The sequence below is a fragment of the Ascaphus truei genome, chromosome 6 (genome assembly GCF_040206685.1).
Source record: "Ascaphus truei isolate aAscTru1 chromosome 6, aAscTru1.hap1, whole genome shotgun sequence".
In the NCBI taxonomy this organism is placed as follows: Eukaryota; Metazoa; Chordata; class Amphibia; order Anura; family Ascaphidae; genus Ascaphus; species Ascaphus truei.
In genome coordinates this window covers 20,599,472-20,617,834 of record NC_134488.1, presented here as the reverse complement: position 1 = coordinate 20,617,834, position 18,363 = coordinate 20,599,472, and the positions used below count along the sequence as shown (strand labels likewise).

Genomic DNA, 18,363 nt, shown 5'->3' with positions numbered 1-18,363 from the left:
GGGTTCAGATCATGAGACCCCCTGCTTCAAACTTGTGTTTAAAAACAACAAGAAAACAACTGGCTTGGATTGCTCCTTTAATATGCTTTGCAAGGAGCACAAGGAAATGTGGTCTTATAACCTGTGTAACGCTTTGAAAGAACCCTTCCAGCAGTAAACACTGTCTTATTTTATGCAATGCACACAATGTCCTCAAATGAGGTTTCAAAGTTCTTTAATTCTCTGTAGTTTCCAAAAAGGAGATTGTACCTCTTATTTACTGTAACTTTCTCCGGAGAAGTATAGATTCATTACAGCCGGTGTTGCAACTGTTATTGTCGTTTATTTGTAAAGTGCCAGCATGTTTGGCAGCTTGGTACAATGGGGGGTACAGAGGTGTGTGTGTGTGTGTGTTACCCAAACAGAATGATGTACCAAATAAGGACAAACATGCACAAAAAGATACAAACGGTAACCAGGGCCCTGTTTGTGAGAGAGTACACTCTCCAGGGCCCTGTTTGTGAGAGAGTACACTCTCCAGGGCCCTGTTTGTGAGAGAGTACACTCTCCAGGGAATAAGGGGCAATGTTGAAACAAAAGATAAAGTGGATACTCGATATTCCTCAGGGTGAAATATGGTGCAGCTGCACAACTGATCCCATTAAGGTTTGTGGGTGTTTGGTACAGCTGCACAACTGATCCCATTAAGGTTTGTGGGTGTTTGGTACAGCTGCACAACTGATCCCATTAAGGTTTGTGGGTGTTTGGTACAGCTGCAAAGCTGATCCCAATAGGGTTTGAGGGAGGGAAGGATGTTAGACGTACGCCAGCCAGGCTTCCTTGAAAAGGGGAGATTTTGCAGGGCATTTTAAACGTCTGAAAGCTGGGGGAGAGTGATGGTGAGTGGTAGGGAATTCCCGAGAGAGGGGACAGTACGGGAGAAGTCTTGCAGGTGGGAGTGAGAGGCGGTAATAAGGTGGGAGGAAAGGCGGATGTCACGGGCAGAGCGCAGGGGGCGTTTATGGATATGTTTCGGGAGGAGGGCTGAGATGTAAAGGGCAGCGTTGAGAACTGGGGTTTACCATTTTGATGGTAGGGATATGGGAAGCCAGTTTAAGGATTTGCATAGTGGAGCAGTGAGGGAAGTAGATCAGTCTGACAGCCACGTTTCAGATGGATTGGAGTTGAACATGCGGACAAGGTGAACGCCGACCAAGAGCAGGTTGCAGTAGTCCAGACGAGACATGATGTGGGAGTGAATTAGGATTTTAGTTGCGTCACGAGTCAGAAAGGGACTTAATCCTTCTGAAATGTAATGGCAGAACTTTTAACATTTCATCGGTCTCTTCTATACCCACGGAGAGCCGGCGATATCTTTTTAAACTCGATATATACTGTTCACATATGAAAAAATCTGGTCCATTAAAAGGTGATGAAATGAATATACATTACGTGAAAACCATATGCTGCAGAAAACCAGGTGACAATGAGAGGATTTGGGGGATTACCTTTTTAAGAAATTCCATTCTGCAATTTCTTCGTTCCTTTTCTTAGCCTGCACTTTACTTTGACTTTTGCACACGGCACAGGTTTTTGACAGATGTCTTCATTTATTTTCTCTTATAGCCAATCCGCTACTAACACATTCTTTGCACACGTTACTCTTTCTTTTAGTAAATGCAAATTCTATCCTCCTATCAGACACTAGTATGTGTTATAGATGTATTACTCTCTCCAATACAATGTTATCAAATGTGTGCCACGCCCCTGTAGAGGCAGAATATATCGTTTTGCAATTCCTTTGTTGCTTTGTGAGCATATCCCTGGGTATGGCTTGCATCTACTAATGAGTAAAACCAGCTGAAGAATGACTCCATTGCTTGTGTGTCAACTCTTTCCTAAATGTATTCTTTACGAATACAATGAGCAAGGCATCATCTTTACTGTCTGTGGTTGTTTCCCAGCATGTCCCAGGTGGATGTGGACTCAGGAATTGAGAACATGGAAGTAGATGAGAACGATCGCAGGGATAAAAGAAGTCTTGCTGATAAGGTGCGTCACCAGATATTTCTACTATTGATATCCTGTGTAAGGGGGCAACATATTCCATACATGAGGGTGGAAAAGCGAGGCATATGGGGGAGCCAAGTTATTTTTACAGGGCTGATTGAGAAATGTGTACTTGATAGCTGTAATGCTCTTCTTTGGGCACCTATAGCTTTGTAATGGGGCCTAGTGGAGCAGGTGTATGGATATCAATAAGATGTTTCATAGGCTATATAGAGAGAGTGCATTTTTAGATTAGATATAGATATAGATCTAGATCTCAAACTTCCTCACCAATCAATCACTCCCTCATAAAAATAAATACCAATCTATTAAGTTGTTTTGGCAACATGGGAGCAACACTTTTCAAATGCACAGTGTATGAGAGACTGTAGGAAGGAGATGGGGGGTTTTTTTTTGTTTATTTTTTTTAAATCGATGGTTTATTATTGTCCACAGATAGCCAGATCATAATTTAAGAATGCTTTCTTTTCTCTGTGCAAGGAGCCCTCTGCAGGATCTGAGGTATCGGAGGAGCAGTCTTTGCAGCTGGTCTGTAAGATCTTTCGAGTCTCCTGGAAGGATAGAGACCGAGATGTCATCTTCCTCCGATCGCTCTCATCTCAGTTTAAGCAGAATCCAAAAGAAGGTATTTTATTCGTCTTGGTACTATTGTTTAGACCAGAGGAGGCCAACTCGAGTCCCCAAGGGCCACCAACAGGTCAGATTTTCAGGATATCCCTGCTTCAGCACAGGTCGCTCAATCAGAGGCTGTGAGCGACTGAGCCACCTGTGCTGAAGCAGGGATATCCTTAAGCTGGCCTGTTGACGGCCTTTGAGGACTGGAGTTGGCCTCCCTGGTTCAGTTGTTAGGATACATAAAAGAAAAAACAAATAAATTGTGCAATAAAAGATGTTTAAAACATAAGCAGAACTCGATGTTTTTTGTTTAGCAATGAAACACGTTTTATGTGTGTTTAGTGACTGGTTTGGTGTATTCTTGATAACTATATTTGCTACGGTTTTAGATGTTTAAAACCCCATGGATAGGCACACTCCCAATGAGCAACCAAAAAAAGTCTAGGTTTTGGTCTAGGACGTTTTGCTGCGACCAAAACGCCACCAGCATTCTGCCGCCGGGACACTTCGTTGCGATGTCCACTCCTGTGCCCGACCTGACAAATCGGGTCTGCCGTGCCTGACCCGACAACTGCATGTTTAAATATTCCGTGCGGGACCGCTACAATGCCTAGAGAGGCCACTCCGACGCGCCTTTTTAAAATGTCCCCCAGGACATTTAAAGATGGCGCGTCGGAGCAGTCTGTCTAGGTAGTGTAGCGGTCCTGCATGGGACATTTAAACATGCAGTTGTTGGAGTGGCAAGCGTGGCTTGTCTTGTGCGTGTTGGACCGGACATCGTGGCAGTGTCACAGCGGCGGAACGCCAGCAGCATTATGGTAGCGGCAAATGTCCCATTTCGCTCACAATGGTGCCAGGTCTTGGTAAACCACTAGAACTTCTTATTCCATAAACTTTTATATCACCACTGTAATCGCCTGCATCATATGTACTTCATGTCTTCAGTGTGTGAGATCGATGCATTACCTTTTTAGAATCATTAGGTTGTATGAAATGACCGAAGGTTTAAAACCTTTTCTTTTCTTCTAACAGTGTACTCCAATTTTAAGGACCTTATTGGCCAGATTTTAATGGAAGTCTTGATGATGTCCACTCAATCAAAAGACGATAACCCCTTTGCCAGCCTGACAGCCACGTCGCAGCCAATTGCAACTACTCGGATACCAGACAGAAGTTTAATGCTAAACTCTGCATCCAATCCAGGCACTAGCCCCATGTTCTGTAACTCTGGTACCTTCAGTGCCGGCTCTGTATCCAGGCAAGTTTTATCTTGTGCTAAGTTTGGGACTGACCACGATAATTACAGAGCGATGGTAAGCCAGAAGACTCCGTATGGCCCAATCAAGTGCATGGGACATAAAGGGACTTCTGTCTTTGCATTGCTTAGTACTTCCAGCCCTATGTGCTGTAGGGCTACGTATATGGGCGAATAAATTAGCTGGAAGTTTAGAAAGAGATGCTTTTTAACCAAATTCAAAATGTGGTCTGCCTCTTCAAAGTAATGCATTGCAGGCCTTGTTTTCACTGACGGGAAAACATGACCGTGGGGTTTTAGCTAGGTAGGGCATCACTTTTAATATCGGTGATGTAGCAGGCATGCCTTCATGAATCTTGGAATGCAGAGGAGCATTGTAAGTAACAGTTTGATGCCACAAAGAGGTACGTTTCTGAGCACTCTGCACGTGGAGCCCATTGAGGTAATGGAAGTAAAGGCCCACCACGTTGGTGTGGGAATTTTGAACAACACAGACGTTGTTTGTTTTTCTTTCGAGAGCACCAGCTCTATTGAGCCTTCTTCCGCCGTTATAAAGCAAATCTACATATGCTAAAAGCAAGTACCCGTTTTACTACTTGCTAAGCATTAGTAGTGAAAACACAAGTATAATACATTACAGGAGCAGTCCCACCTTAACCCCATCTGTAGGTGAGAAGCAGGGGTTCCCCAGAGCCGAATCATGTTAATTTCAGCTTTGGGGATCCCCTGGTTATGGCGATATTTACTGGCGAAGGTGCTATGGAAGTTGAAATCCCTGTCGTGGGCCTATAGGAAGCCACGCCGGATAAAATGGCAGCTTCCTATTGGCCTGATGACGCCGGAGATTTGAACCCTTTTTAGTTATCCCCCGGCTGGGACTGTACCTTCTTCGGTAAGGATATTGGGAACCAAGGTGTCCCAAGGAGCTGAAATTAAAGTGTTATCTTGTTTCTGAAATATCCCTCCCTTCTGGATAAAGTTGCATAGTAGATGAGGTTGAAAAAAGACCTATGTCCATCATAGTTAAGCCTAAGGCTGCGCTTATAGTGACAGCGACGCCGCGTCAAAACTAATGCATTGTTGCGGTCGTGAGCGCTTATAGTAGGCGCGATGCGATGGAGCGACGGCTTGGTTGCGATCTCTGGAAGTCACCTCAATTTGATTTTCCCAGCGACCGTAGCCTGCCGTCGCCGGCACTGTAAGCGTAGCCTTAGCCGTTTCACTGGTGTGGACTTCGCTGGGTTGCAGAGTACGGTGCTGTGTGCAGTCCCTGTTCTGAAAAGATTCACATGTAATTTGCCTGGTCACACAAACTTGTGTTTAATTGTTCAGCATGTGGACATCTATTGTGAAAAATGCAAACCGGTGCGATATTTTGACCCTGCGAAGTTATGGGGTGTGCCAGTAGATGCTGCAATTATCTTTAGTCTTTCCTCCAATCTTTTCTTCTTTGATCTAATTTTGCTTTCTACTTCATCTTTTTCTTTTTTCTGATCTAGTCTTTACGGTGCTAGTCCGACTGTTAATGCCAGTTTTGCTGCTGGTATGCCATTGACTGGTTCTCCTGTCCTTCAACCTAATGCTTATGCTTCCACCGTGGGGCAATCTCTGCCTACCAGCCCTCCCATCATGGCATCAAGCCCATCCGGAGCCCAGCCCTTATCTCCGCGTTATCGCCCATATATGGTCGCACATTCAGGACCTCTGCCCATTTCTCCCATCCCAAGGTCTGCCAACATCTCCATTATGTGCAGTTCACCAAGTCCACAAGTCCCGACCACCAGCCCTGGTGCAGTGCCATCCAGCTCTCCTAGACCGAGACCCTCCACCTCGGGTTTGCCTGTGCTTTCAGTATCTCCCAGAGTGTCCCCAAGGCAAAGCCGGATCCCTTCTAGGTATTTCCTCCGCACAGCGTGTGCATGCGTGTGCTTCACATTATAGTGTGTTGTCTGCTCTCCTCATGTTACTAACCAGTTGTTTCAGCAGCATGTTTACTAGCTGCCCTAACAATAAACCTCTCCTTGCCTGGGTTTGATGTGCATACACGTAAAGAAAACCCGCACAGCTAGTGTTAACCACAGTGAGGTGCTGACTGGATGGAGACGTGATTATATCATATGGGAGTTTGATGTGCATCACAGTTTATTTAGGATAGGAATGGCCTCTTAATCCTTTTGCTGCCAGAGACGCCTGCGACACATTGCAAAAGCCTCTAGCGCAGTATTTTTCAACGGGGCTTCCAAGAAGCCTTGCGTTCCACGGGCATCCCTAAAGGGTTCCTCGCAATTTTCAGGTCATTTGAAAATGTAACCAATTACTATAGAATTTACAATGCACCTGATCTTAGACTTGCTATTAGAGAGGGTTGGGGTTCCTTACAATGTATCTGATCTCAGACGCGGTATTAGAGAGGGTTGAGGTTCAGCAGAAATTCACAATATCATTTATAGGGAAGCTGGCAATTTGACAAAACACCACGTTGGTTTTGATACCATTTTGAACCATGCTTTTTATTTTCCCAGAAAGATTTGACACTTGATTGCGTATCCTCCTCCCTTTTTTTTTTTTTTAATTTTTTTAAATTTTTATATATATTGGAGTTGCCAACTTTTCAGGCTTGGCAGCTGTATTTACCCTTCTCACTGTTAGAAAGCGGGGGATTTCCTTAGTAGATGATACTCATTGAGTTGAGAAGTTTGCTCTCTGGTGATCTTGTTTCAGTTTTGAATGTTGTCTGCTTGTTGCCTGTCCAAATTGCATCAGTTAGTCCTGTAGCCTGCTGTATTTTTTCCCCCTTTAGCGAGAAGTTACTAATGCGCAATATCTTATCCTTCTACTTCTGCCTCTGGATATGCATCATTAGCAGCCATTCACAGAGCTCTGTTACCATAATATAAGTATATTGGGCATTAATGTAGTGGTGCGCAAACTGGGAGGTGGGAGCGCTAGATTTTCTGGGAGGGGGGGGCACGTGTGCGCCAGTTCTAGAGGTCCTGTGCTCCCCCCCCCCCCCAGGCATTTAAATTAAAAGCGCGCGAGGCCTCTATAATACACTTGCTTTCCTTTCCAGCGACGCGTCGTCCTGGTAACCCGGCATCAAATGACGCCGCGGGGTCACGTGACGTTACCATGGCAACATGAAGTCACATGAAGTCGGTGTCGAGCAGGGGGGCGCGAGGCGGCAAGGAGAGCAGGCAGGGGTGCGCACGGGGAAAAGTTTGTGCACCCCTGCATTAATGAATGCTACTTGGAAGAGCCATTTTGTAAATGTTCCCTGTGCGTTGCTAAAAATAGCTGTGATTTCCTCAACGTTCAGGTCTCCTCAAAGGCAGATACGAGATCATAATGCAATTCTCCTTTAATGTGACGGCCAAGAACAGTGGAAAGACAACGTTTCAAGTCCCATATGAACCTTGCATCAGGTTTATGGGACATGAAACGTTGTCTTTCCACTGTTCTTGGCTGTCACATTAAAGGAGAATTGCATTATGAACGTGTGAGCAGATCTCTATTTCGTATCTAACTTTGAAGTGACCTGCAGTTTGAGGAAATCGTTTGTCTGTGTTGCGTTGGCTGCCAAGGCAGGTTTCTCCCCGCCTGAGGCTGTTTCCCCGCACTTTTAAAAATAGCTGCTAAACATCCTCCCGTAAAGCATTGCTTTTTTCTTTGTACCGTTATACCAGCCTTCCCTCGCACCGTGCATTTGTTGATACTGCGATGGCTCAGATTGGGGCCGTATCGCATGGACACGGATCATTTCAGTGCGATAATGCCCCTATCTGCACTATTGCAGTTTTATTTATTAACTGGGGGGCGTGAGATTATCTGCGGGGGTCGTGTGGGATTATGGAGGCCCCTCGCGCTTGCTTCCTGAAGGCATTTAAATGAAAAGCCGGGGAAGCAGCGAAGGTCTCTAACTTTTCCTTACCTTGGTTCAGACGGCTTCTGGTGAGACACCGTCGCCATGGCAACGTGACGCCAGATAGCCCAAGGTAAGGAGGGGGACACAAGGAGAGGGGGACAGCTGGCATGGGGGCGCAGGGGAAAAAGATTGCACTCCCCTGTCCTACAGTATGGAGAATCTTGTTAGAATTTATTTTCCTTTATTAGCAGTTGAATAAAATTAGATATTTTAAGACTCGAAAGGATATATTTTATTTTTGCAGAGCAGCAGTGTGTGTAGAATTATACATAGATGTTCAGACACAAGTTCTTACCCTGTAGAGTTTAAAATCTAGTTTGTGGTGCCTGAGGCACTTGCTATTAAGTTATTTGCTCAACATCATAAGCAGATACACTATTTTTTTTATTTTGTACCTTTTTTATTATATATATGACAGGGATAGTTTTTTTAGTTTAACCTACGCTTTAAATCACAAGTGATTTGCAACTGTTATCCAAAACCTTTATTGTTATTTGATACTAAAAAGTCTATCACCAGTTAGGTAAACAAACGCATACACTTGCGTTAGCATGATTTAAAGAATGAAAAATATATATATTATCCAAATTGTACTTGAATTGGACGTAAATAATTCATGCGCTTTAACCATGGCTTCAGTTTTTGTTCTAACCCTATGATTGTACGTAAATGCTTGGAGATGTGTTCTCATATTGTTGGAATTTAAACAGTAACACCAACGTTGGTTGTGATCAATATATTTCAATCATTGGTCTTTTTGCCGTTGCATTTCCCTCTGTTAACTTTTTGTTCTCGTGTTGTGGTAGTATGTACGACAACCCTTTGTCCCTCCTCTTCCTCACCCGTTCTGATGAGGCTGAGGACAGCAGTGATGAGGAAAACGACGACGAGGATTTTTCTAGTGTCCAGTTTGGGTCCAGGTATTTGTGGAATGCAGTGACTCTGGCATGCTCGAGTGTCGAGGCTCTAACGGTTTTGTGTTACAGTAGCATAGCGCACCGTAGGTTTTAGGGAGCGTGGGAATGGGAATGGTCAAAGCTCAGACGTAAAGGTCATGCATGGCACTAGGGAACGCATGTTTCTCTGATGGTCTTGAAGTACCAGCATTGGAGGAGAGCAGCTCTTTCTGTTAGGCTCAGGATTACTAGTGCAGGGGTGGCCAACTCCAGTCCTCAAGGGTAACCAACAAGCCAGGTTTTGAGGATATCCCTGCTTCAGCACAGGTGGCTGTCACTGACTGAGCCCCTGATTGAGCAACTTGTGCTGAAGCAGGGATATCCTTAAAAATGTACCTTTTGGTGGCCCTTGATCACCTGGAGTTGGCCGCCCCTGTACTAGGGGATTGTGTTTCGCATTCCTAGTTCCTGTAATAGGCTCCTCCTTACCTGACCATTTCAGTGTGGCAACCTGTTGGGAGGGAAAGCTTAAACCTGCCAGTGACATGTAAGACGGTAAATCGACATTTACTGGCCCTGCATTAGTGTTATCTAAAAGACAATCTTCCTTCTGTAGGATTCCTACTCTGAATTGTTCTGATCTGTGTTTCACCTTAAAAGCCAACATTTTATATAGATTTTTTTTTTAGTGTTCTGATCCTTTGGGGCTACATACACACTACTAAATATTGTTATATTGCTGTAATGTAGCTTTTTTGTTTTTTGTGTGCTTTTGTAACATTCTGCAGTTTACTTGCAGTATGAGAAGTTATAGGTGAATCTTTCTGTATTGTGGGTATGCAAGAAAATGTAATCCATACTCCTCAAATCTCTGAAAATTAAACATTGACATGTAATATCATTAAATTATCACTTCACAAGCATCGTGAAACTTCTGTAGAATAATAATATTTCTAATATTGTTCTTTATTTAATTCTGGAACCCCCCCCCATCAAGGATTATTTAAACATTTGCTTCACAATTGCAGTGTCGAGCATTTGTGAAATTACAGCACATTTGCACCTCCGTTTGCAAGGTACACCATGCTTAAACCTCCTACTATACCCAATTATTCTGTGGTGGTGCATTCTCTCCCGACTCAAAATTCAGATACGGTGAAATGGTTGTGTCCTCCCCATAACTATAGAAACGACTTTTTAATTGTGTTGCAATATGTCGACTGGGATCCTTGACAGTAAGATTTTCTATAACGTTCTTTTATATGGTTAAACCATAGAATAAAATGATGTATGAAAAACGTGCTCTACAGTCTACGGGCATAAATATGTACAAATCCTTTTAAAGTTTACCCTGACAATGTTTGTAAACTGAAGGTTGGATTTTACTGTCCTTTTTTCTTTCTTGTACCCCTTTGTAATTGACCAAGTGGCTGAATCTGATTTATATTTCATTGAGTGGATCATACAAAACTGAAGCACTTCTACCTACTCGCCCTCCATTCCTTATTCCCACTACCCTGTATCTTACAATTCCAAAGTGCGAGGAGAATACGGTTTCTGCAGCCAACACAACATAGACAAACAATTACTTCAATGTACAGGCATAGCCCGGTTTAAGGACACGCACTTTACGGACATCGCGAGTAACATATTTTCAATAGCCCCATACCCGCGTCCTTACGCTTGCTTCGCGAGTACAGACACTTAATCTGCCCTACAGACTGCCGTAGTAGTGACGCGCTGATTCCCCTCGCCTCAGGCAAACGGCAGGTCGCGCATGCGTCTGCCAGCATGTCCTGGACAGCAATACCGGCGCCCTACCTGTACCGAAGCATCGATAAGTGGGAAAAGGTAGTGCTTCACTTTAAGTACATTTCTGCTTTACATACATGCTGTGGACCCATTACGTACGATAATGCGGGGTATGCCTGTACAGGTCTCCTCTAGGACAGAGATACCAAGTAGAACTCTACTCACAAGTTCATAATGCAATTCTCCAGGTAATGCGATGGCCAAGAACAGTGGAAAGACAACGTTTCAGGTCCCGTACGGACCTTGCATCAGGTTTATGGGCCGGGAAACGTTTCTGCTCTGTTCTTGGCTGTCACATTAAATGGAGAATTGCATTATGAACGTGCGAGTAGATCTCTGCTTGGAATCTCTGTCTCGGAGGAGACCTGCAATTTGAAGACATTGTTTCACTGCCCTGTATCTGCAATGTAACCAAAAACAGAGGGACATTCTGACTTGGCAATTTCTTCTAAATGTATACAGAACAGAAACAAGGGGAAACCAAGGGCAAAAACTAATTATATAAAACAATACACCGGCAAATAATATAAATAGATACACGTTTACTTATCGGGGGAAAAAATCTTTGCTCCGCCCTTGGAGGTCGACCCCTAATAGTGTTGTCAGGTTATTTTTAAGATGGAAATGACCGGGCTTTAACCTATGAAACGTAGCACTCCCACTAGCTTACTCCGGTCATTCGTGGCCTTCTCTCCTCCGTTTCTTGTTTGTAATAAATGAGACCGTTCCTTGGCTTCACGTCAATGCAATTATCTAACTCTCTGGGGCGCTCAACTCCAGTCCTCGGGGCCCCCTTAACAGGTCAGGTTTTCAGGATATCCCTGCTTTGGCACAAGTAGCTTAATCGGTCCCTGCTGCAGCACAGGTGGCTCAGTCTTTGACTGAGCCACTTGTGCTGAATTTTGGATATCCTGAAAACCTGACCTGTGATGAGGATGAGGGTTGAGGACTGGGGTTGAGCACCCCTGATCTAAGCTACAGATCACTCCGGTTCTCCAATGATGATTTGGCTAATATCCTGCTTCCCAGGGCACGCAATATGGCCACCTATTTAAAGAGAAAGGGGTGGGGCTAAATACTTTAAAAATGGCAGAGGCAAAACGGAAACAGCAGTTAATGAAGTAATTAAACAAACACACATTATAGGATTGCGAATTAAATGCTATGGTGAATGAAAGCATTGCCTTAATGAGTGTACGTGCTGCTGGCTCTGTGTCATAGATGGAAACGGTGATGTTCTGCAGAGCTATTATGATTTAACCTTGTTTATTAAAGAGTAACACGTTAAGTTTAGTTGGTGGTTTTGCACTAAATGCCATTTTTCAGTCTGCTTACTAATTTTTTTAATATACCATTTTCTTCCTGCGAGTTACCCATCCCATTAACTGACTGGGGATACGAGACAACCTACAGTATGATCTCCTTAGCATTGACATTAGGATATGGCGTTGGTCCGTTGCTGCAGAGAAGTCCTCTTGCATACTAGGGATTGGTCAATCTGGAACCTAATGCTCATATGTTTGTGTTAACCTCATTGCACGTTATCTCTTCCTTAGTGGTACCAGTAGCACAGAATCATGCAGTGATCACTTCACCATTGAAACATGCAAGGAAACAGAGATGCTCAACTACCTCATTGAGTGCTTTGATAGAGTGGGGATAGAGGAGAGAAAAGCACCGAAGGTAAGGGGGGTGGGGGGGTGGCATTTACATGTTTGTTAATGACTATTTTATTTGAAGACTGTATATTTGTCTTGGTGTGCGTTGCACGCTGGTGACACTAGGTCCAAATTGTTTTTATAAAGCCAATTTTCTCTCCCTAGATGTGCAGTCAGCCAGATGTGAGCCAGCTCCTGAGTAACGTTCGATCACAGTGTATTTGCCATGCTGCTTTGGTGTTACAGGGTGCACTCACACAGCCAAGGTAGGTACACCTCCTGCTGCAGTGGCCAGCGCCAGTCCTCAAGGGCAAACCAAAATGTCAGGTTTTAAGGATATCCCTGCTTCAGCACTGATTCAGCCACTTGTGCTGAAGCAGTGAAATCCTCAATATCTGACCTGTTGGTGGCTCTTGAGGACTGGAGTTGGCCACTCCTGAGCTAGAGAGGCTGTGTTTATACCCATGGGGCACAGATAACGGCATTCACCGTCCAGTTTTTTTTTCCTGAAAAATACTAGTAAAAATCTGGCGATCGGGGCAACTGTTAGTCTGTTTGCGGACAAATTCAGTTATGTGGAAGCACAGAAGTGGAGATTAAATTACTAAATAAGTTACTATTGATGCAAAAAACAAGAATCTACATCAAAACCGGTGACCAGTTGTTGCTCTCAGGATGGTATTGGGTTCTGTTCATTGTTAGCGGTGTCCTTAGCACAGGGCTTATAATGAAGGACTTCCTATTCTATGTTGGGAATAGAGGGGGGGGAAAGGAGCTGAATAGATCAGAGCTGAAGTCAAGCAATTTCCCTCGTATTGTTCTAGAGCGGCACTGAGCTCCCTCGTTATCATCAAGGGCGATTATAAATAACGCAAAACCGTGGCCAACTACTGCTGAAAAGCAAGTCATTGGAGGGAGCAGTGCCTCCAAAGTACCCCACCCTGTGGATTTACATCTACCTACAGGAATTACCCAGTGTGCCTTCCTCAGGGGTTCATATGAGTGTTTTGTGTTTTAAACAATGTTTATCAAAGAAAAACATCTAATTGAAAGGAAATTGGGCGTGTGATTTGCACCAGTATTGCTTTACTGTTGCAGCAGAATCTTGTTCAAGTCCCCACAGACTCCAAGGCTTTCTGTGTTCTATTCAGTCATTTTAGCATTCCTCATATTGTGGCACACAAAACTATCAGGGCAATTACCAAGTACTAACAAACATAATTTGTGTGTTCTTATGACCATAAAATTACTGTCATTGTGGTTTGACGTTTAATAGGACTAACTGACCTGAAATACCTCCAGCCCTGGGATTCCTAAATGCTATTCACAGAAAAGTATTTCTGGCCATATTTACCAGGCAGTGCTATCCCGTACAGTGACTCCTGGCACAGAACGTCACCACCTGCTCTTCTGGCAAACCACCGCTTAGTATAAATGGACCAACGTGTGTTGGACAGCCAGAAAACTAGGGTGGCGAAATTTGAGCTTTCACCATTGTGTGTTTCCTGTGTTATCTTTGCGGTTACTCCGCTTTCCTCTGGTCTCGGCTCACGGTGGTTTATCTGTGCCGTAGGCTTGTGCAGCAGCAATCGCTCCTGGTGCCGTACATGCTCTGCAGGAACCTGCCGTTTGGTTTCATCCAGGAACTTGTGAGAACCACCTACCTGGATGAAGAGGTGTTCAAACAGGTGAGTTACGTATATATACACCATATTGAGGGCTGTATGTAAAGTGTTGTAAAATGGTTTGTAGGAATCCCATGATTCCTTGTGGTCCTGGTGTAGGCACGTTTCCACAACATATCCTGCCCCTGGGAATTTGGGTCATCTGGGCAACTGCAGTAATGTTCCAAAGGAGAAAATAAAAATGGAAATCCATTTCCAGGATAAGAAATGCTTATGCAGCAAGGTTATTTCCTCTATGTGCTGTCCTTCATCGCATGTCATTAGATGCACTAACTTCCTCTGGTCAGTGGTGGTTTGAAAATAAATGTATTTGCTTTACTCCTTTCTTTTAGAATTGGAAATTAAAATTGGTGGCACTGGAGAGTTGATGAAACAGTTACTTGGATGTATTATGGGGTTTGAAATCTTGCTTCAGGAGTGAAGATTTATTTTGGACGAACATCTTAAAGTCCATTCAGCTCCGGAGATGTTAAATGTCTCTTGGCATAAGACAGTAAAACATCTACTCCTGTTATAACTATACGCTTCTTTCTTTTACCACGTGCAGATCTTTATCCCCATACTTCAAGGCTTAGCTCAGGCTGCTAAGGAGTGCTCCCTGGACAGTGATAACTTCAAATACCCCCTCATGGTAAGGACATCTTCATTGGTATGAATTCTAGTGCTTCACAGACGTTAATGCCTGGGAGTTATTTTATAAAGTGTCAGTTCAGTGTATGTCCAAAAGTCTAGTTAAGCGCATGCAAGAATAATAAATAACTTTTCTCAAGGGTGATGCCCATTGTTGAATGTCAACTGCAATTCAGGTGAGTGCAGTTTATGATTGAAATCAGCTATTGCTCTTTAGAGCGTAGCCTCTAGGAATAGTTGTGACGGGACCATCTCATCATTTTATAAAGGCGATCGATTCTTGATTTTTAAAAAAAGAACAAAAAACATTGTACTGATATTGTTAGTGTGTTTAGTAATATTGTCATCATTATGTATTATTTTTTTAAGTAATAACACTACCTCAACTTAAAGGGGCACTGCAATGCTTTTAAGTCAGTTTGAGAACAACTCAAACTAAATATAATGTAACAAAATAATAAGTCAGACAGGAAAAATTAAAGTTATAATAATACATTGTTGCATTAAATGAACAGAGGTTATACATTTACAAGCATTTCATGGGCAGTTGGAGATGTGTTAGGAGAGGTAGTATAGGCCTGCAATGTGTTGTGTTAGAAGATGCCCTCCCTGCCTTAAGGAGCTTACAATCAGGGTAGGTTGAAACATTGGGTACAGGGGATGAGGGGGTTGGTGAGTTTCTGTAACGCCTGTATGCCCGCAGACGTGGCCAGTCCCCAGTACTGAGGTGGGTAGGGTTATAACACGCACCCACAGCAGTGAGGGCGTGCCCGGAGTGTGGTAGTGCGTTGCCGGGCCTGTAGAAAGAAGGTTAAGGTATACTTGCAACGCCTTGGGTTTCAGAGTTCGGATAGTGATGTCCGTGTGCCAGAGTCTAGGGCAATAGAGAGCAGGATAGTGATGTCCGTAAGCCAGAGTCCTGGGGTAACAGAAGGCAGCGAAGTCGTATCCGGATGCAGGGTTCAAGGGCAGGAGAGAGCAGGGTAATCCAGTCCAAAGCAGAGTTCAAGCCAGGGAGATCCAAAGGTAAGCAGGCGCAGGAACAGGCGCTGAAAGAGACAGGAGAGCCAAGCATAGGACTGCACACACAGGGGTCACAAGAAGCTATGTAGAGCAATGAGTGAGAGGTCAGACAGGGGTTATAAAGGAGGGAACACCAATGGGAGAGAGAGGAGGAGTAGAGGGTGGAGTGAGAGGCAGCAGGAATAGGTGAGAAGGAGAGAGGGAGGAGACAGGTAAATCAGAGAGGGAGATAGCCTGTACAGCATGGGGAGCGGAGCCAAAGGTCTGGGGAAGTTTACAAGAGGAGCGTGTGCGTGCGCCCTCTAAGGTGGGGTGCGCGCGCACAGGCTGCGTCAGCGCGTGGAGCGCCGTGCTGCGGGGGCGCCCGCCAAGGGAGGAGAGAACCGGAGGAGAGTCTGCAGAAGGTATTGAGACCGGAGGGGAGACAGAGGGACACCGCGATCAGAGAGTGCCGCGGAGGGGATCGGGTGTTTGGGAACATGCGCGCCCTGCGGGGAACGCGCTCGGCAGCTGGGAGTGCGTCAGGGCATGCCGCAGAAGGACGGGTGCGGGAGGAGGAAGGGAGAGCAGAACGAGGAGGCGAGGGGGAAAGATCAGAGGCAGGGGAAAGCGTGGTGACTGGACACATGGAGAGGAAGGAATCCCCTGAACCGTCACAGTTTCAGATTGCAATGCAGCAGCTGTAACATTACCAAACATCAGCGGACAGTGACACCCTTTGGCTACTACTGCCTTTGGGGCAACTCAGGTGTTATATCCCACGGATTCTTTGATAGGCATCACTGGCAAGATCAGATATCCATATTTAAAAGCTACTTGTGTGGAAATGCTGATCAACACAATTTGTAAGAAGTGAAAATTTGAGCAGAGAAATTAGCGTTTTTAAAAGGAGAATGAAAATTGTTCCTTACACATTTTGAAGACATGAAAGCTCTTTAGGATGAAATGATGTGTAATGATGGAAATGCTAGCAAACGCTCTAATCTAGCCTGCAGCAAAACTGTCACAATCTGCATCTACCTGTCACGGAAGCAGCCTAGTTCTGCTGTTGGATTTAACCTCATTATGCTGCTAAAAGCTTAAAGACCAATTTATAAAGTGAGTGCCTCGAACTCTTTGCTTTGTTAACCTCCCTGTTTGTTGGAGGTTTCCGATTGTAATGTGCATACGTGGGTGTAGCAAAAAGTGTGTGTACAGTATGCTACTGCCAGTTGAATTTACAATATTTATTTTCAGGCATTCGGTGAGCTGTGTGAAATAAAGTTTGGAAAGGCTAACCCTGTATGCTGCTTGGTAAGTGAGAGCTGCTCTTCATATGCCAATTCTACATGTGGGCCAATGATCTACATACGTCTTGCCAGCCTATGGCACTTAAAGTATCGATGGAGAAGGTAGCTGTCCATTCTGTTTCCAGCAGCTGCTAGGGAGCTCAGGCTGCAACTGGAAGCAAGCAACGGTGTCCACTCTGTAAAATGTGCAGAGATTTGTGTGAGCAGTGCGCCGCCTAATTGGTATATTTTTGTATCTTGTATGTATTTAAATAGTAATTAGATTGTAAGCTCTTCGGAGCAGGGACTCCTTTTCCTAAAAGTTACTTTTTTGTCTGAAGCGCTTCCCATTGTTATCTGTATTATTTGTTATGTATATGATTGTTACGTGTATTACTGCTGTGAAGCGCTATGTACATTAATGGCGCTATATAGACACACACACGCGGGCACACACACAGGCGGGCACACACACGCACACACACACACAGGCGGGCACACACACACACAGGCGGGCACACACACACACACAGGCGGACACACACACACACAGGCGGACACACACACACACACACAGGCGGACACACACACACACACACACAAAGGCGGACACACACACACACAGGCGGACACACAGGCGGACACACAGGCGGACACACACATACAGGCGGACAGACAGGACGGACACGGACACACACACAGGCGGACACACACAGGCGGACACACACACGCGGACACACACACACACACACACACACAGGCGGACGCGGACACACACAGGCGGACACACACACAGGCGGACACACAGGCGGACGCGGACACACACAGGCGGACACGGACACACACACACAGGCGGACGGACACACACAGGCTGACGCGGACACACACAGGCGGACGTGGACACACACACACACACAGGCGGACGCGGACACACAGGCGGACACACACAGGCGTACGCGGACACACAGGCGGACACACACAGGCGGACGCGGACACACACACAGGCGGACACACACACAGGTTGACGCGGACATACACACACACAGGCGGACACACACACAGGCGGACGCGGACACACACACAGGCGGACGTGAACACACACACACAGGCTGACGCGGACACACACACAGGCTGACACGGACACACACACACACACACACAGGTGGACGCGGACACACACAGGCGGACGCGGACACATAGGCGGATGCGGACACACACACAGGTGGACGCGGACACACACACACAGGCGGACACACACACACAGGCGGACACACACACACAGGCGGACACACACACACAGGCGGACACACACACACAGGCGGACACACACACACAGGCGGACACACACACACAGGCGGACACACACACACAGGCGGACACACACACACAGGCGGACACACACACACAGGCGGACACACACACACAGGCGGACACACACACACAGGCGGACACACACACACAGGCGGACACACACACACAGGCGGACACACACACACAGGCGGACACACACACACAGGCGGACACACACACACAGGCGGACACACACACAC

At 45.4% G+C, this 18,363-nt stretch overlaps 1 protein-coding gene across 4 annotated transcripts in view; it reads left to right on the top strand.

Moving 5' to 3' along the window:
- Nucleotides 1–18,363, top strand: part of UBE4B (ubiquitination factor E4B) — a 59,510-nt gene that overhangs the window by 18,784 nt on the left and 22,363 nt on the right. Inside the window, exons 4-14 of one of the 4 annotated variants that reach the window (XM_075603551.1) lie at nucleotides 1,944–2,031; nucleotides 2,530–2,674; nucleotides 3,697–3,922; nucleotides 5,419–5,814; nucleotides 7,858–7,911; nucleotides 8,648–8,761; nucleotides 12,106–12,232; nucleotides 12,373–12,473; nucleotides 13,781–13,895; nucleotides 14,440–14,523; nucleotides 16,782–16,838. In XM_075603551.1, coding sequence (XP_075459666.1) covers nucleotides 1,944–2,031; nucleotides 2,530–2,674; nucleotides 3,697–3,922; nucleotides 5,419–5,814; nucleotides 7,858–7,911; nucleotides 8,648–8,761; nucleotides 12,106–12,232; nucleotides 12,373–12,473; nucleotides 13,781–13,895; nucleotides 14,440–14,523; nucleotides 16,782–16,838 — 1,507 coding nt within the window. The remainder of the gene's footprint in view (nucleotides 1–1,943; nucleotides 2,032–2,529; nucleotides 2,675–3,696; nucleotides 3,923–5,418; nucleotides 5,815–7,857; nucleotides 7,912–8,647; nucleotides 8,762–12,105; nucleotides 12,233–12,372; nucleotides 12,474–13,780; nucleotides 13,896–14,439; nucleotides 14,524–16,781; nucleotides 16,839–18,363) is intronic. The other 3 variants (XM_075603552.1, XM_075603553.1, XM_075603554.1) reach the window with 3 other exon arrangements.